Source organism: Diabrotica virgifera, chromosome 1, assembly GCF_917563875.1.
Source record: "Diabrotica virgifera virgifera chromosome 1, PGI_DIABVI_V3a".
Taxonomy (NCBI): domain Eukaryota; kingdom Metazoa; phylum Arthropoda; class Insecta; order Coleoptera; family Chrysomelidae; genus Diabrotica; species Diabrotica virgifera.
In genome coordinates this window covers 153,890,210-153,910,954 of record NC_065443.1, presented here as the reverse complement: position 1 = coordinate 153,910,954, position 20,745 = coordinate 153,890,210, and the positions used below count along the sequence as shown (strand labels likewise).

Below are 20,745 nucleotides of genomic sequence, written 5' to 3'. Positions count from 1 at the left end.
TGCCGATGATATTAATATTATGAGTAGAACATCAACAGGAGCACAGGAACATACGCAGAGTTAAAAACACAAACAAAAATGCTAGGTCTGGAAATTATCACAGAAAACACAAAAATAATGACTCAGACGAGAAGAAATATAGTCCCACAAAACATCATACATGAAGATGACATTGAAACGGTTGGAAAGTTTACATACCTGGGAGTAGAAATATATGCCGACGGATCAGAAGATGGCGAATTACGGAAGAGAATAACGCAGGCAAAGAGAGCTTATTTTGCCCTCTCCCATATATTTCGGTCTAAAAGTGTCCACCGAAATACAAACATGAGAATCGATAAAACATTAATTCGACCAATAACATGCTATGGCAGTGAAGCATGGGTCCTGAAAGAAACATCCAAAATCAAACTCGACACATTCGAAAGGAAAGCACTGAGGAGAATACTAGGACCTGTGAGGGAAAACGAAATCTTCAGAAGTCGGTACAACAACGAGCTTTATCAACTTTATAAGGAAACACCCCTGTCAGACTTCATTAGGATACAAAGATTGCAATGGGCCGGACATGTGATAAGAATGGGAGAGGATAGGCTACCAAAAAGAGCACTGAATGCTAGAAAGCAGGGAAAGAGACCGGTTGGAAAGCCAAGAAAGCGCTGGGAAGACACAGTAAACAGCGACGCACAAGCCCTTTTAGGAGTCCGTGTATGTAGAAGAGCAACCACAGACAAGCAAGGGTGGAAGAAAAAAATAAAGGAAGCCAAGGCTCAATTTGGGCTGTAGTACCGTAGAAGAAGAAGAATATAGTCAGTGATGGAAGACCTGCAAATCTCGCAAAAGATAGTAAGCGTGGTAAAAAGTACATATAGAAACGTACTCGCTAAAGTACAAATAAACAGAAACAGATCGCCAATAATAAACTTAAGGAGATGAATAAAACAAGGGGACAGTCTCAGTTCAGTTTTATTTATATTAGTAATGGATAGAGTAATGAAGAGCGCTAAAAGAAGGTTAAGGCAATTACAGTCAACAATAGGGTATAGGAATTTAGTACCAGTGAGAATGGAGGTATTACTATATGCAGATGACATAGTAATAATAGCAGACGATAAAGAGAAAATGCAAAAATTAATCGATATCTGGGTGGAAGAAATAGAAAATTTGAAAATGGAGGTAAATGTAAAGAAAACGAAGACCATGATAGTAACCCAAAAGAAAAGGGAAGAAATAAACCAAACGATATTTAGGTGCAAAAACGAAATAATAGAAACAGTCTCGACGTTTGAATACCTGGGAGTAATAATATCAGAGGATGGAAAGCTAGATCAAGAAATCTCATACAGGACGAAAAAAGCAAAAAAGATCTACTATGCACTAAATAAAACAATATTTGGAAAGGAGGAAATAGATAAAGAAAAAAACTGAAGGTATACAATGCAATATCTGTACCAACTTTAATACAGTCTGTCTAATTTACTTACCGTTGCACGTCATTATCTACGCCAGAGATCTAAGTTGACATAGTTGCCAAAGTATAAAAAAATCCTGAATCCATTTTAAATCAAATAGATTACATAATTATTGTAAACGTGGATTATACAACAAAACAAATTAATATTCAATGTAAATAAGCAAAAACTTAAGAAATAGAGAACAAGAATTAAGTTATAATCTATTAAGATTTGCAGTGCAAGCGTTTTTGCACTGCATTGTTAATAATTAAAAAACGGCTCCGAACTCTTGGCATGAAGCCGGTAGGTTTCTTTGTATATGTCTACAATAACAACTTAAAAAGTTGTCAGATACCTCGATTATTCCAAGTCGTGACAAAATTAGGTGAAATTTATATTTTTATAGTAGAGGATGTTTTTATAGTAAAGTAAATAATAAAAACAGTAAATATATAAACAGATACTTATAAAGAATATAAACAAATATGAAGTGTCATCACCGCAACTGTCAAATAAATGTTACCAATTTATTCTAAAATGTCACCTTCGTTCGATTACAGTTACAGTGTGATTCGAGTAAATGTGCTTCATAAAAACGCTTTATAATCCATTTATACAAATTAAATGAAACATATTATTTTGTGTTTCTTTAGGTTAACATTAATAGAAATCTTCAAATATTATTTCTACGCGTATATAATAAAATATGTCTAGTGGCTGTAATTCCAGTGTATTCGGAAACGTGATTCTAAAAAAGAACACACCTACCGCCTAAATATTTCGTGTTGGTATCATGCGACGTCAAAGGCTATGACGCGGATGACGTGCAACGGTTAGTAAATTAGATGAAGTATATATGCAAGTGAGACATGGGTAAACAATGCAAAACTAGACAGTACAATAAATGCAGCGGAGATGAAGCAGCTGAGAAAAATAGCAGGCAGAACGAAATTGGACAGAATAAGAAATGAAGATATTAGACAAGGACTGAAACAGGAATCGATAATAACCAAGATCTAAAAAAGAAAATTAAAATGGTATGGACACATTAACAGAATGGACCAGGGAAGACTACCAAAGCAGGTGATGGAATCAAAAAGATATGGTAAAAGAAGGAAAGGGAGGCCAAGGAAAAGATGGATCGATCAGATTATAGAAATTGGACAGGAAAAAGGATAAACGCATCAACAAATGAAAGAGTTAGCGAAGGACCGCAAGAAATGGAAGATATGGATAGAGGTTGAATAAAACCTCCGACGCCTCCGAGGGGCGTAAGGAGTTTCGAGAAAGAAGAAGAAGAATTTTTTGTTTACCATTATCCAATGATGAGTTCTGATGTCCAGCGCAAAATTCATTGTTTTTTGAGGTGTCTTTAAAAAATTGCCACCGTTGGCTTATTTTTCAATATTTTTCCTTGAATAATCTATGAATTGTACTGAATACGCTTATTTCATTTAAAATTAAAATAATCCCACCATACTTTCAAAAAAATGATGTGCTTGAAATATTGAATTCAACCCCTACGGTCCCCCCTTAAGGATAGCTACGACACCCATGCTAGAAATATTTGTCTATGTATGAAATTTAATAAAAAAAAATGTTTCATCCGGAAATCAGGTGGGTGCAGATCGACCTATATTCGGATCTTAGGTCTCAGACTATGACACTACAGATGTGTTTTTAATATTCGTCCACACTTTAAAGTATTGAATGGGTTGAGGAGGGGGGAGCTGTTTCTCAAATTGGTCATTCAGACTTACATCTGTATTTTTTAATTTATTAATTTCCATATTATTCTAATAAAGATAGCCTTTGAAAATGAAGAATTTGATACTGTTCATTACAAGAATGATTACGGTCTAGAGTCTAGAAGGTGAAGTACGTACGTAGAATCTGTTTTTGTATTATTGAAAGCCATTTTGTGCTCTGCAATGCGTTTGTCAAAACTTCTGCCAGTTTGATCGATATAAGTTTTTGGACAATCTCTACATGTCGGTTTGTATACACCACTCTGTAATTGCTTTTCCTTTTGGCTCTTATTGTTCTTAATGTATTTGCCTAAGTTGTTGTTAGTTCTGAAAGCTGGTATTATTCCTTTCTCTTTTATGTGTTTGGCTATTTTTGTCGATATCTTGCCTGTATATGTGATAGAGCAGAAAGTACTGGGTTGTTTTTCTGTGGTAGAGGGAAGACTAATTTCAGGGCTTTCTTATTCAGTTTAAAATTTTGTTGTTGGTTCGTTGCAAGCTGTGAATTTCTGTCAATATATGTAACATACTTTCGTAGGCTGCTAGTTTATGTTGTGTAGGGTGGGATGATGAATTGTGTATTGTTGCTTCAGTATGATTTGGTTGATGACATACGAAGAATCCCTGTTTGTTTCAAAGTTTGGTAATTTTTAGTTCTAGAAAATTTATGGTCTGATTTTGTTCTGCTTCTATTGTATATTCAGTATTATTATGGAGAGAATTATTGTATGATAAAAATTGGTCGAGTTGCCTGTTAACATCTGGTTTGTTACCTTCTAGATCAGGGGGTCATCAATTAATTTCTCTGAGGGTCCGTTTCGAAAACCTTTGACACTTCCGGGGTCCGGAAGTCTGACTGTTCTGATTCGGATTCTTGTTAAAAAATATCCCCTATAAACAAATCAGAAGGGTGCCGGGCGAAATTTTTGGGCAGAAATTGTTTAATATTTTTTTTAACAAGTTCAAAACGTCAGCTTTTTTGCCCGCGAAAATATGTTTTTAGCATTTTTGGGTCATCTTAAATAAGAAATATCTGCCATAGTCATTTAATTACAACTTAAGAATTTTCAAGCATCGCAAATGCATATTTTCGCATTTTTCAGATTTTAAATCGCTTATAACTCGAAAACTATCAACTTTTCAGAAATATGACAAGAGACCTTTATTGTTTATAATTACCCAAGAAACCTAAAAATACATTTTTCGAGGCAAAAAAGTAATTTTGAATTTGCTTAAAAACTGTTTCACCCGGCACCCTTCTGATTTGTTTAAAGGGGACATTTTTGAACAGGAATCTGCAAAGAAATCGAGTCAGAAACATTTTTCATACGAAAGTGGCCTCACACATGGACTAATATGGAAAGGAAAACTAATAATATCTGATTGTTTTTTGGTTACTGTATTGTATACTTTTCTGAAACTTCCTGGTACATACAATAAATAAAATATAAATTCATTGTGTATTGTTTTGATGTTATTATCAGTATATTTTGAAAACAGCAGTATTGTAAATTGTTACTGGGAATGTTTTAAAAATTAGGAATTTATATTTTGAATGCTAATGAAGTTTTTAGACATCTTCAATTTTGTAGAAAAGAAACTGAGGAATTTAAAATAAATAATCATTGTATAAAATGCTAATTAACATGTTATCTTTTCTGCATTAGTTTCAATACAAGGTGTTTGTTGCAAACTTACTAAATCTGAAAATTATTATAATTAAATGCACATCTGAAAAGTACTCCTACTTAACATATAGTAGAGAGGAAATGAATATAAAAAAATACACATGACAATTGTATATTACAGCTTACTTAATTTCAAAATTAATCATTAGTAAGTATAACATTAAGGGGGAAAATTCTTTACAAAATTAAATTATCAGAGAGAAAAATGACATTTTTTTATGTACAACATGTCTGAAGTTTGGAGTGAGTTTAGTGCAACTGAGTCTCATTAGGGAGTTGAGATATTCATCTGTTAAGTGAGATCTCTACCGATTTTTAATAAAGTTCATTCTTGATAAAGCGGCTTCGCACACATAAGTTGAGCCAAACATAGTACACAATTTCATGGTAAAACATTTTCAGTGGTAATTGCACAAGAGCTCTAAAATTATCGAATTTTTCCCGAGTGACACTTTGACAGTTTTAATTTCACGACCCGAAGGGGAGTGAAATTATGTCGAAAGTGTCACGAGGGCAAAAATTCCATAATAATTTTAGTTCAATTTGCTGCGATTATTTCATGAATAAAACTGTTCAAAACCAAAATTTTATTCTAATTGATTTAAGTAAGTACAAATTAGTACAATTAAACACACAGTTGTTATAAATATTTGACGGTTGAAAGTCATCACTTTTATAATTTTTAAAACATTAATACTGAATGTATTTTTTCGTAGCAACGAAGGGCATCTAACGTAATATACTTGACGACGGGATATTATCAAAAATTATCAGTTTGTTTTTTATTTCTTTAGCTTTCCATTGGTCAGAATCTCCTATGAATGAAATAATCAAAATTGCCAAACACTAGGTATATTCTGAATTTATTGAAGGTCCGCACAAAACTAGCTCACGGTCCGGATGCGGACCGCGGTCCTCTAATTGGTGACCCCTGTTCTAGATCACAATAATTATTCTTTTAATGAACAGTATCAAATTCTTCATATTCAAAATAAAGGCCCTAATCTATATTTACTAGAATCTATGGAAATTAATATTTTAAAAAATAACAGATATAAATTCTGAATGACCAACTTGAGACAAACAGCTCCCCACTCCTCAACCTATTAAGTTAGAGACTTAAAGTGTAGACGCATAGTAAAAACACATCACTTGAGAAAGTCGCCTTTCAACAAAAGTCTTAAGTGTTTTATTGTTAGAATAAATTAATTAAGTCAATTAAAAAATAATTTAATGAAATAAAGTAGACAATAAATTATAAATTATGTTTAGTAGAACGCCGCGATGTGAGCTTATGTTTGATAAATTGAGAGAAGAAACAGTTAAGAAGCAAAAGGAGGAAAAGGAACAGGAAAGGTTCGAAAGAAGTTTAAATGTGGATTCGGACGATAATCAGGTTGATAGTCAAAAAGATGAAGATATCATTAGTATAGAGGCGGAACCAGTAAGGCGTCGTGTCATTCCTCCTATACCTACAAAAAGAAGACCTATTGGTAACCGGAATAAACAACAACAGCAAACAAATAGTAAGTATATAAAATTTAAATTTCGGTACTTTTTCTGTTTATAATCGAGGAAATGAAACTGAAAAAATGGCAAAACCTTGCAGTTTTTTCGTCCAGCATCGATTTGTACAAAAATTTGGGATTAGTCTCATTTCACCCTCTAGTTCATTTTCTATATTGAGCCGTTGTACGCTTTTGGTTTTTTAAGGGTGAAAACTACCCCTAATTGTAAAAAATTATAAAACAACATTTTAAACTTTAATATTGTCAACATTTCATTCTTATTAGTTACATAATGATTGTTTTATGCTTTAAGATATAATATAATATTTCAACCCTTACAGCCATTCTTGTTCGAGCTATATATATATAAAAAATTGACTTATCCTAAAATAATAATTTCGGCTTGCATCGATTTACACAAAAAATTGAGATTAGGATCATCTCACCCTGTACTTCATATTCTATACCATGCTCAAGGGCGTAGATTATTTTTACGGGTGTAAACTACCCCTTATTGTCAAAAATTATATAAAATCATTGTAAACTTTAATATGGGTAAAATTTGGGTTTGATTGGTTAAATAATGATTGTTTTATGCTAAATATTGCTAAAGGATATAATATCATATTTTAACCCTTAAAAACCACCCTTAATAACATTGCAATTTTTATAAGTAGATAATTTAATAGATCTATACAAAAAAAGTAGAATGAAAGAATTACAAAAACATTTATTTACACAAAAATACGAATTTACAAATATGTACAAATACAAATACAAATAGTTTTTTAGTCACCTTCCAGTATAGGAACTAGTTCTGTGGTATTATATACATTGAAAATGCTCTATAAGTGGACTATTCGAATTTTTCGAAAAAAAAAAATTCGTTTTATAATCGTAGCTCCTTTATTTTTGGCGGTAAAAAGTTTTTTCAAAAATGATTTTATAGGATTTTTTAAGAGCTATCATCATCATCATAGTCATTAACATCTTAGTAGATGTGTTGTGGTTCATAATTGGGCTTCAGCAGCTCGGACAGTTTGATTGATAATATTTCTCCACTGGTCGCGGTCATCAGTTACATGTATTGCCTCAGTATACTGTTTGTTGAGAAGCTTTTTAGTAATGTCCGCCCATCGCTGTGGAGATCTTCCGCGTTGGCGTTGAGTCTGAGGCCTTCCTTGGACCACCAACCGCTCCATTTTGTGATCACTCCGATGGATATGACCAAAGAACTTTAAAATTCTAGAGTAAACGGTACTGGTACTTAAGAGCTATAAGACTATGTAAATTAAATTCCGTAAGATCCCTTAGTTTTTAATTGGGGTGGGTTTAAAGGGCTCGATAACCCATTGTCCTAGGTGAGCGACGGAAAACGACGCGACGCGATGCAGTGCGTTGCGATACGATGCGACCAGTAATTCACGCGACGTGTGGCTTATATAGCGGCGCATCACGTCGCTTTCACGTCACAAACGTGACGATGTCAATTCATTCCTATTCTTAAATATGGGGAAGTATACGGCAGTGTTACTAGAAAATTCATATTTTAAACACTTATATTCAGAGCGAAATAAATTTCGAGAGTTTCATCATTATTTATATTCGAAATTAAGAAAAATAATCCACGTTGGTTTAAAGAGTATTGTGGCTTATTATCAAGCAGTTTCGATTATATTATTGCACCTGTTAAACCCGGTATTCAACTGTCAATAAGTAATTTTCAAAAACCAATTTCTATTGAGGGGAGGCTTTTACTGACTTTAAGGTATGTTAATGAGAAAATACTGGTACTATATAGATACTATTAGTTTTTGTTTATTTAATAAACTATTGCGTAGCATAATTTGAATTGACAGAAGCAATGGGGTGTCACACTGCGTCGCGCGTCGTGTCTCGTCGCGAACAAAACAAGTTCACACTTCGTCGCGTCTTGTCGTAGACTGATTATTCCGAAAACGTAGGCCACACACAAATACAACCATTACTTAATATTTTCGCTTCGCGTCGCGTCGTGTTGCGTTGTCGCGTTTGTCGTTCACCTAGGACAACGAGTAAGGGGGTGTTTGCTCGTAAATAGAGATTTTAAACAGCTATATCTCGCTATTTATTCACTGTAATGAAAATATATGCACAAAAAAATTTTAGCTATGAAAAAAGCTACACTTTAGTAGTGTATCATTTTTTCGTATCTCTAGTATTGTCGGAGATATTTTGAAGAAAATGGTGAAAAATACGAAATTGCAAAAAATCAATTTTCCTTTAAACTCCAATTTTTCTAAAATTAGGCCTTTTAAATAGGTCAAACTTCTTGGGTGTATTGATAATAAAAATATAAACGGAATTACAGAAAGGTGAAGACACATTTTTGAGGTACCGACCACAGAAAAGAAAAGTAGGTACCGACTTTTTTTGATCATAAGTCACTCAATTTTTATGCTAGAAACTTTTTGTTTTTTTTTCTTTTGAAAGGTCTAATTGTATCCTTGAAAAAAGATTATCTAAGTTTTCCTCGAAAAATGCAACGTTTTCCCATTATTTGGTTTTGAATATTTCAAATTATACATTTGACGAAAAAAGCTAACCTTTAACATGCTGTATCTCTGTTTGTCTTTGTCGGAAAAATATTATAGAAAAAGAATTTGGTTTGTGTTACTAAAAGACACAATTTTGAGAGCTAGTTTTTTTAGATTAAATGCATATTTTTCGAGTTATTCTCAAAAAACTCTTTAAAAAAGTGGATTTTTTCGTCGAAAAACTGTTACTTTCAACCGCGAATAACTCGAAAAATATTAGTTTTACGAAAAAAATGTAAAACACATATTTTGTTTAGAATTACATTTTACACCGATTTACATGGTTAAAATTTTCCCACCCACGAGATGGGTGGCAACCACCCCCAAGGTTTTAGCGTACAGCGGCATGATATAGAAAATTATCCTTGGACTATTCCCTACTTTCTGTGAAAATTTCAAGTAAATCCATGCTGGACGAAAAAATTGCGAGCCAAAATGTTTCCTTCATTTCCTCGACTATTATTATCTAACATTCTAAAGTGGAGTAAAATTGATTTAATGGAACACATTGACTGCGTTCACCAGAATTAACCGATATAAGTTTCAACTGGGTCGCGGACGTTTCCCCAACTGTCATCAATACGACTAACTTCACGCGTAACTTTGATACGAGAATTATAAAAAAGAATATGCGTTGAAATCCAGATCCCGCGTTGAAATCCAGATCCCGCGTTGAAATCCAGATCCCGTAATTCGTTAAGCGTGATAAAGTGAGTACAAAGATATTTCTTTCTTTGTAATTACAGCTTCAAGTTACCGTACCCTTCTCGTAGACTCTGCCGATAAGGTAGAGTCGTGTTGGGTAAAAGACGCGCGCCCGTTTCAACTAAACAGCTGTGTTTCAGCGCTTTAAGGCCATGGGTACATAATTCGCAAATATTTTACGGCTATCCCTACTTTTTCTGTCTTTACACGGCAAATTACGTGTAGTAAAATTCACACTGGTATGGATATGTAAACATTACTAGAATGTCATTCTACTTGAATATGTCATCATTAACTTAAAGAGATGGCTTTTGAATGTTCTTGGATAACTGTTGTTTGTATACTTGCAAATTATTAATTCAGTTAATAAATGTAATAATTTTTTCACTAACTATGTATTCAATGATTGTAATAATATATATTTACAACAAAAACTAATACTCAATCGAGAAAAGAGGAAAAGTGTGAAAGTGATTTTTTAATAATATATTGTTACTATGGAACGCTTACAATTTTGAACATCTTTAACAACAAAATACTTGGATCACAGAATATAATATTATCCTGATGTATTCTCTGCTTGGATCTTCCACAAATAATACACAATAAATAACTTTTTATTAAGTTCACGTCTTAAATCAATTATTTATCAAATACACTATATATCAATATTATTTAATCAACAACTCAAAATATTCCCGATCCCATGTCAAATATTTAAAATTGTCACTGATTGTCACTGTCTAACTGACAATATGTTGACAATATTCTATTCGACTATTTGAAATTAAAAATCACACTAAATTTTCTCTTAGTTTTTCACCCTTGTAAGTTATTAAAATAAACATTATAGAAGTTCTCAGGGACTTTCGGCCCTCGCTAATAACGTAATCTTAAATTGTGTGTTTAAATTTTTCAAAAATACCTATTAGTTTTCTTAGGATTCGAAAAAAACGAATCGCCATTTGAATAGCATTGCAGCCGAAAAGACGTAGCCATCCTCTTAAAACTATGTTCAGTCTGGTGAATGGTATTTTTCCGTTTGACACTTTCATAGTTGGTTTTGTTTGTGTTCTCACCTCTTCTATGAACTTTACCTAAAACGAGATTCGTTGTTTTTGTTTATTTATATCGTGTTATCGTTCAACGATAACTTGGACTAAACAAATTTAATTCAAAAATGGATAATATACTACCTTTATTGTTGTTTGATAATTAAATGAACAAGAAATAATTTTTAGTGCTGTTGTGCTGGACTTGGCATTACTTGGCAGAACCAATGGATGATGATATGTATTCCCATCATAAAGAAATAATAATGTCACGAGAAATATGAATTATGTTGAAAATATTGTTCCTCAATACACAGATGGACAATTTTGTGAGCATAGACAATTATGTATCTCCTCAGTTTCAATTACTTTATATTTAAAAAACCATTGTAAAAGTACTTACTTACTTAATTCAGAACTCGTCTACCTTTCGGTGTGAGTTATTACGGAGTTGGGTTCTCCGTCGTTTTCTTCCACATTTCCTTCTATCCATGGCCAATGCTTTTGTTTCCTCCCATTTTATTCCTCTTTTGTCGCCGCTTCCCTCACTTCTTCTGTCCACGTCTTTCTTGGTCTTCCTCGCTTCTTTCTTCCCATATCTCTCGCTTCATATATCGGCCTTACTATTTTTTCTTCTCTTCTCAGTACATGTCCGAGCCATATAAGTTGTCCTTGTTCGATTGTTGTTGTAACTGGCTGTATTTTCAGATTTTGTCTAAAGGTTTGATTTTTAATTTTATCTTTCCTTGTTTTTCCCTCTATTGTTCTCAAAAATCTCATTTCTGTGCTTATTAGTCTATTCTTTTGCCTTTTTGTTAATGCCCAAGATTCACAGGCATAGGTTAGAATGGGTTTCAGTATGTTTATAAATATTTTCTTGTAATTATTTTTCTGACTTCCCATTGATCACCAGGTCGTCTGCGTAGCATAGTTCTGTCATTTGTATCATTCTCAACTTCCAATATCCTACATTATATTTTCTCCATTTGTGTTTGCAGTTTTTTATTACGTCATCTAGTACTAGGTTAAAGGGTAGTGGGATCAGTACACAACCCTGTTTTAATCCAATGTTGCTGTCGAATACTTTTGATTTTTCATTTCTTTTCCTTACATATCTTTTCGTTTTTTCATATAAACTCTGGATGCATCCTATTAGATCTTGTTCAATTTTTCTCTTCTCTAGTATTTTCCAAATATCTTCTCTTTTAATTATGTCGAAAGCTTTTTCCATATCTATGAAACATGCATGTGTTTCTTTTTCTGTCTTAAGAGCTTTCTCTATTATTTGTCTCATTATGAAAATCTGATCGTTCGTCCCCCTTTCTTTTCTGAAACCACTCTGGCTCTCCTCAAAGGTGTTCTCTAATTTTTCTCTTAGCCTGCTTTCTAGTATATTAGCATAAAATTTTCCTACTGTGCTTCCAAGTGTTATTCCTCTATAGTTTGAGCATTCGTTGCTATCTCCTTTTTTATACAATGGTGTTATAATGCCTATCTGCCAGTCTAGTGGTACTTTCTTTTCTTTCTTGGTTCATGATGTTTAGTAATTCTTGTTGTCTTTCTTCATTCATGTATTTGACCATTTCTGCAGTTATATCGTCATGTCCTGGTGCTTCCCCCAGCTTGATTTTGTTGATTGCATTTGTTAATTCTTTTTGTGTTATATTTTCTATCTGCTCCTGTTGCTCTTGTGGGGTGTGTTGATTTTTGTTTTGTTCTATCTTATTTCCTTCTACTTGTTCCGCTTCCAAGAGTTCTTCAAAGTATTCTCTCCACCTCTTATGGGTTTCTCTGGTTCTCTGGTTTTGGTTTTCTCATGCTCTTAAGTGTGCTATAGAACAATTTCTTATTTTCACCGAATGCCTCTGTTAATTTATTTCCAAATTCTACCCACGTTCTGCCTTTGTTATTTTTAACCATCTGTTTAACTTCTGTTCTTTTCTCTTTGTACTTGTCATAGCTTTCTTGCTTTCTGTCTGTTAAATATTTTTTTCCACAGTTGTTTCTTTTCTTGTACTATTTTTTCTAAGTCTTATGTCCACCATGCCGTGCGTTTTTTGGGGTTATTACTTATTTTTGTTACTCCACAACTCTCTTTTGCAGCTACTAATAGACTATGTTTATAATCTTTCCATCTTTCTTCTATATTTTGGTACTTATTTCCTCTTTTCCTATGTTCCTCTAGGCATATCTGGTATCTCTTTTTAACTTCTATTTCTTTCAGTTTGTAGCTTCTGATTTTTTCTTTTATTATTTTTCTCTTTTTGTCATTTTGTATGTCTTTTATTATTCTAAAGCTCATTTTGACTAGATAATGGTCACTTCCAATCTCTGCTCTCCTTTTTACCTTAATATTTTTGACTGCTTTCCATATCTCGGAGTTAATTAGGAAATAATCAATTATTGATCTCTCGCCTCTACTCCTCTCTTCACTTGTGTATTTGTGGACGTCTTTGTGTGTAAACTTTGAATTCCCTATTATCCCTATTATCAGATCATTTTCGATGCATAAATTTATAGTCCTTGTTACATTATCGTTTCTCGTATCTTCTCCCTCTTTTCCTAGCAATTTTTCTATACCAGCATTTTGTTTTCCCACTCTTCCATTCATGTAGCCCATTATTATTAAATTGATATTCTCTGTCTTGTCTATTATTTCTTGGAGTTTTTCAAAATACTCATTTTGTCATTCTTGTTTGTATTATCAGTTGCTGCATATGTTATGATGTAACTATACTTTTCTTGTTTAATCTTTAGTTGAACTGTTAAAATCCTCTCGTTCGTAAATTGAACATCGATGATGGTCTTCATGTAGGACGGAGTTACAATTACTGCTACTCCTGCTTTCGCTGTGCTACTTTGGTCCACTCCTGACCACCATATGTTGTATCCGTCTTTTATTTCTTTCATTCTTGTTCCTTTTTTCTTTGTTTCTGTGACTCCTAATATGTCAATTTTCAGTTTTTTCATTTCTTCGACTATTTCCTCTTCTTTGCCATTTATTCCTCTTGTGTTCCAAATACCTATTTCTATCGTTTGGTTATTTATTAGTTCACGCCCTTCCTGTTTTCCGTTATTATTTTTTATTTTATTATCGTTTTCTGGTATTGTAAAAGTAAATATTTTCAAATAAGCGCGCCATACAATATATTTCTTAAGCACGTTCAATATTGAAGCGATGCAAATCCTACGCTGAATAAAATGGCGACCGCTTCGTCAACACGTTGAAGTTTAGCCTAAATTGACATTGACGTTCACCCGAAAAATCTTAAGCAGTTTCAAAGCGCTGACACAGCTCACTGGTCTGGTGAACGCACCCATTGTTTTTTAAATTCACCTGGCTCGAATATTGGATTTTTTAATGCAAATTAAAGAGTAAATAAAAAAAGATATATTATGCCATGTTTCGTCACAGGAACTATGATTTATTAAATATTAGATTAATTTTTGTACTTGATTGAGTTTTTTCATGAACACAATAATTAAATATTGTGAAGTTAATGAAAAGTATCAAGACTTCGGGGTTCAAAAGAAAAGAAATAAGTAACAAAAAATTCATTATAGTACAAAATGTTAAAATTAAAACCATGGACGTATAAACACAGATTTGTGTTTATACGTCCATGATTAAAACAGATTATCTTTTTAAAAGGGGAATTACAACTGCAAATCTACACAATAAGCCGAAAAGAAATTTCTTGTGAATGTACTTTTAATTTCACTCGTCTTCTTCACTCTTGCTACCAGATATTAATAATTCTGGAACTCGATCTACGTTATGTTTACTAACGTATTGTTTAAAAGATCACTAAGTACCGATTCGGTGCTCCAGATAGAATAGAATGGAATAGAAATATGCTTTATTGTCATGAAAAATTTAATAATTTTATAGACAAAGCTTACAAGAATCATAAATAAAAACAATAACAAATACAATTTACTAAAAATTATATAAATCGTCAATATAAATAAAACATAATAAAGTGAAATAAAAATCAGTAACAATCTATTGCAAAATTAAAAAAAAAATGCAAATTGCGTAATCTACCTTAAGAAATTTAATAAGTTAAGCTGCTGCATATGACACTCAAATATAGATTAAGATTCTACTTACACATAAGAATACTGTAATTTCTTAGTTATTGGTTAAGAAACTCTGCTATTGAATAATATGGTTTTCAGATAAATAGGCTTTTGTCATTTTACGGAACTTGGGGAAAGATGTTGCAGATTTAAGTTGTAGATGGAGATGGTTGTATAGTTTTTTTGTAGAATATAATATAGATTTCTTTACTAACTCACTGGATGGGATCGGTAAATAGATGTCAAAGGTAGAATTTCTGGTGGAATAGTCATGTCTAGGTCTTGCTGGAAAGACATGTAAATGTTTACGAATTAAGCAAACAGTAAAATATATAAAGAAGGTAGTGTTAGAATCCTGTGATTTTTGAAGTAGCTTCTGCAATGTGTTGTTCTTCTGAGGCCAAACAGATATCTTATTGCTCTTTTTTGTAATTTAAAAATAACATCGGATTGGGCAGCTGTACCAGAACCCCAAAAAGGAAGACCATATCGAAGATGGGACTCGAACAAAGAAAAATATGTTATTTTGGAAGAGGCTAAATTAATTTCCTTCGAAACAGATCTTATTGCAAAGCATGCTGATGATAGTTTCGTGCTTAACACATCGATATGAAGGGACCATTTAAGGTTGCTATCTAAAAAAATACCAAGAAACTTTACAGAATTAGGTAAAGAGGTAAGGGTTGAAGAGTTCCTTTATAGGATAATGCTACTGTTTTATCTACGTTCAAAGAGAGTAAATTAGAATCGGACCAGGATTTTATTGTGAGTAGATCAGAAGTTATAGTAGCATCACAGTATAAAGAGGGACAGTAGAACCACTTTCCGAAAAATTGGAAGTAAAATCTGTAGTCGCGCATGGCGACCGCGCAATTTTGGCAGTCGCTTTTGCCCCACTATCGCATTGCTATTCGCATAGAAACGTACGGCTTTTAACAGGGAAAACCCGCATCCACCACTGGTGAATTACCAATTGCGTACTGCCGGTATTACTTTCTGAGATCAAAGCGCCGACAGACGAGTAATTTTACTGTGGAACCTCTATATACTGTGGTAGCATGAAGAGTTGCGACATTTGAATTTACATTTACACATACAACATTTTTGAGACTAGAGTCTGTATCGTTTGCTCTAACCAGTTTTTTCCTATTATCCAAGTAAGATTGAAACCAGTTCAAAGAAATACCTTGAATTCCATAGAAATCTAGTTTTTTTTATCAAAATGACGTGATTTACACAATCAAAAGCTTCGGCATAATCACAAAAAACAGTGGCAGTGTGCAGATTATTGTTTAATGCTTGATAAACCTCATGTAGTACAGAAAACATGGCATCGGTGGTACATTTATTATTTAAAAAACCGAACTGATTTTGTGATAAAATCTTGTTATCAATGAGAAAGGATATAAGTCGGGCTTTTATGAGTCTCTCAATAATTTTGGAGAGTACCGGTAGTAATGCAATAGGTCTATAATTGCAGGCATTAGATTTTTCACCACCCTTATGAAGAGGAATAACGATGGCCGTCTTTAGGCACTCTGGAAATTTACCTTTTTCAAAAGAATCATTAATTAGAGAGATGAGGATTCCACATTGTCTGGGAGATTTGAGAAATTTTTTATGGATTTCTTGAATTAGGGAGATAGGAACTGGGATCTTGTTGTGACACAATAGTTGATGTTATATTTTTACTCACATTAACAAAGTATTCATTTAGATTTTCTGGGTCTAGAACGGAAAATGTTTGAGCTGTATGAGTTTTATTTCGAAGATCGTTTATTATGGACCAAGTTTCTTTTGTAACACTTTTAGAGCTTCTGAGACGATTTTGATAGTACAGTTTTTAGCTGATTTTATAAGTTTTAAATAGATTGCCCTGTACTTCATACAGTATGCCCTGTATATTCAGTAACAGAGACGTTGGTAGTAAATTTCTTGATGTACAGTAGTGAACGCATATTGTTGGCTGATATGCGGACACCTTTGGTAGTCCAGGGTTTGCGATGTTTTGGCTTAATTGTGATTAAAGGAAATGCTTTATTGAAGATACAGACAAGCTTATTCAAAAAGTCACTGAAATTATAATCGACATCCATAGAAGGAAAGTGCCACTCAGAGGTTAATCATAAATTTTGGAATTTACGAAAGTTCCGAACGGAAAAAATCCTGCCTAAACGTCGAGTTTTCGAGGAGGACTTGCTGAAGATGTTAAACTTCGTATAAACCGCTTCATGATCAGATAGTCCCGCATTAACAGTTATAGCGCAGACATCACGGGGTGAGAAATCTGAGACGATATAATCAATTATGGTAGATGAAGTTTTTGTAATCCTTGTAGGAGAATCAATGTTGAAGCCCCGCATAAAATTTTTCTGCTTTTATGGTGCAGGTCATCTAACAAATCAAGCAGGTTCTGAAAAAATAGTTCCACGGAAGAGTCAGGTGGTCTATAAATGCAAATAATATAAAGATTAAGGTTCTTACTGTAAACTAAGGAAAACTCAAAGAATGCTTCACTTAATAGAAAGTCATATTTTGTTACCAGAGAAAAATCATTATTTGTAGAAAGAATTAGGGTGCCTCCATGAGCTGAACTTGGACGATCATACCTAGCAATAGTTGAATATTTTTTCACAAAAAAGGCTCGTTGACTTCAAGGCAGTGCTCAGTAACCGCAACTATCGGTGAAAACCCTAATTCTTCTAGAAATATAAATAATTCATCAGTTTTATATCTTATAGAACGAATATTAATCAGAACCATGCTAAAGTTGTTATCACTAAAATAATTTGAGGATTCTAGTCACTCAGAACACGTCGTGATGTTTAAAAATTTCGTCTTGGAGAGGCTGCGGAATAGTAGTTTCGGTGGCATTCCCTTGATTTTTGCAGGTGAATAATTCTTTCCGAAGTTAGAAAAGACCTAAAAGCAGCAAGGTCAGCGTCTACCTCATCTGCACCAATTCCATAAGCATCATTAAAATCTAGAAGAATTTTTCGTAGATCTTCACTCTTTGTAGGAAGTCCGTCGGAAGCCAGAAACAGTTTAACACTTGTATTGGTATACCCATCATAAAATACTGATGCAGGTTGGTCGTGTAAAAAAGCAAGATGAAGTTTAATGGCCTTTAAGATATCCGGTTCCCTTAATCTGGCTAAAAGATATCGACTATTAGAGTATTTGGTTAATCTAACTCTTGGTGGGGTCAATGGATCCAGATTAGTCGATGGTTCTAAAGTATCTTTCTTAATGAAATTAATATGGGTATGGAACGCATTCTTAGATTTGCAAATTTCGATGGCCTGTTTGTCTGTATGTTTGTGCTCTGAACTTCATCTTTATTGTTGCATAAACTGCTATTTGAATTTTCCAGGCTAATAGGACTTCTGATATTCTTCGGATTCTTATGTGACTCGGATGAAAGCGTTGGTTCGGAATATGAAGATTCGATAGACCATTTAATGTTTACACCAGGTGGCCAAATGCCCTTATTAAATAATAGGTTAATAGATGTTCTAGATTTTATACCTATTTTGAATGAAGAACCAGTTGTTATGTCGGCATCTTTTAGGAGGGCATAACATCTTATACAATGTGTCCCAAAAGTAGTGGAACAGTCGAATATTTCGCGAATTAAACATCGGATCGAAAAATTGAAAAATATGTGTTCAATCATTTTCAAAAATCTATCCAATGACACCAAACACCAACCCCCACTACACCCCCTGGAGGTGGGGAAAGTTACCCCCCACTACACCCCACCTCCAGGGGGTGTAGTGGGGGGTAACTTTAAAATCTTAAATGGTAACCCCCAGTTTTTCTTGCAGATTTTAATTCGTTACGTAAAACTAAGCAACTTTTATTCAAGACATTTTTTCGAACTGTGGATAGATGGCGCTATAATTGGGAAAAGCGATTTTTCCTGATACCATAGGTAAATTATAGAAACGGTCTAATATCTCACGAAATACACTTCCAAATGAGAAACTAAAAAACAGATTTTTAATCTTTTTCTAAAACCTTTCTAATAACACCAAACGTGACCTTCCAACCCACCCCCTGGGTGTGGGGTGGGGGGTAACTTTAAAATCTTAAATAGCAACCTCCACTTTTTATTACAGATTCGGATCCGTCACGAAAAATTAAGCAACATTTATTCAAAACATTTTTTAGAATTGTTAATAGATGGCGCTTTAATTGGAAAAATACGATTTATTAGCGCCATCTATCAGAAATTTTAAAAAATGTTTCGAATAAATGTTGCTTAATTTTTATGGCGAATCCGAATCTATTTAAGATTTTAAAGTTACCCCCCACCCCACCTCCAGGGGGTGGGTTGGAGAGTCATGTTTGGTGTTATTCGATAGGTTTTCGAAAAAGATTAAAAATCTGTTTTTTGTTTTCTTATTTGGAAGTGTATTTCGTGAGAAATTAGACCGTTTCTATAATTTACCTATGGTATCAGGATAAATCGTTTTTCCCAATTATAGCGCCTACTATCCACAGTTCAAAAAAATGTCTTGAATAAAAGTTAACTACTTTTACGTAAAGAATCCAAATTTGCAAGAAAAACTTGGGGTTTCCATTTGAGATTTTAAAGTTACCCCCCACCCCTCCTCCAGGGGGTGTAGTGGGGATTGGTGTTTGGTGTCATTGGATAGATTTCTGAAAATGATTGAACAAGTATTTTTCAGTTTTTTGATCCGATGTTTGGTTCGCGAAATATTCGACCGTTCCGCTACTTTTGGGACACCCTATATATTTCTTGATACCTAGCTTCTCTTTAATATAGTGAACCACTTGTATAGGGGTGTATATTGGGCTCAAGTTACTAACAACTACAAAGTGACACTTATCTTCTCTAATTTTTGACTTTTGCTCTGGACTTGCTTCGAAATCTTGAGGCTCTTCAGTTTGGGTACTTGAGGTGGCATGACATGTATTTTTCTTCAATACCTCTTTTTTTGTTGGTATGGTAGATAGAGTTTTGGTAAGATTGCTCATTTGATTCGATATTTCATTGCTGTTTGAAGAGAGCCTTTCTAATCACAACTTAATATCAGTTGAATTTTATTCTTGGATTTGAACCTTAATAGTCTCATCTGAACCCCCGAAAAAAACTGACGATATATTGAAAATATCATGTTCCAACTGCCTAACAGATTTTAAAACCTTTTCAGGATTTAGCAGGTTACTTAGTTTATGGATCTCGTCAATTTTTTTCGCAAGATAGTCCAGTTTGTCGTCATTTTTTGTCAACAAATCGTAAGTCTCAATGAAAATTATCAATTAGTTTCTTAGTAACTTGAGTTAAAGCTTCAAAGTTCTCTAGTGGTATTGATAAGTTGGTTATTTTTTCATTTAAATATCTTAACCCATTAGCGCCGTGCGTTGCTTTAAAGCAAGGGCAGACATGCCTGTATTTGGGAGGAGCTTGAAGTTAAAAGACAGTCATAAAAGAGGTGTGACCTTGCAAATTCCATCTACCATAATCGCCCACACTCAGTTATGCATATCTATTTGCGGTGTTAAGGACTGTTTGTTAGTTTAGTGCATTTGAAGTCGAGTATAATATTAGAACTTGAAAATAATGGACATTCGATTTGAGTAAGTACCATAATTTCGACATAAATGAAACTTATTATTTATATATGTTAAATTTGTGTTGATTATACTTCTAACAAAATATATTTTAAATAATTTATATGAATTGATCAATAACTACTAGTCAGTGCCTGTTGTAACCCAGCCGTTGCCTTAAAACAACGCTAGGCGCTTGTACTACCTATATTTTAAATTTTATCATTTTTGTTCTAGATAATTATATGTCCAGTGGGTGGATAAAGCAGCAGTAACAATGATTTCATCATCCTGCGGTACTCAAGAAGTAGGTCAAGTAAGAAGATTTTCTCAGAAACTCAAACGAAACAT

General features: G+C 33.5%; 1 protein-coding gene across 2 annotated transcripts in view; it reads left to right on the top strand.

The window, feature by feature from the left end:
* The window catches only part of LOC114325660 (nexilin), a 76,739-nt gene that overhangs the window by 42,752 nt on the left and 13,242 nt on the right, over nucleotides 1-20,745 (top strand). The window contains exon 6 of one of the 2 annotated variants that reach the window (XM_028273777.2): nucleotides 6,166-6,416. In XM_028273777.2, coding sequence (XP_028129578.2) covers nucleotides 6,166-6,416 — 251 coding nt within the window. Of the gene's footprint in view, nucleotides 1-6,162; nucleotides 6,417-20,745 lie in introns of both variants that reach the window. The other variant, XM_028273776.2, reaches the window with a different exon arrangement.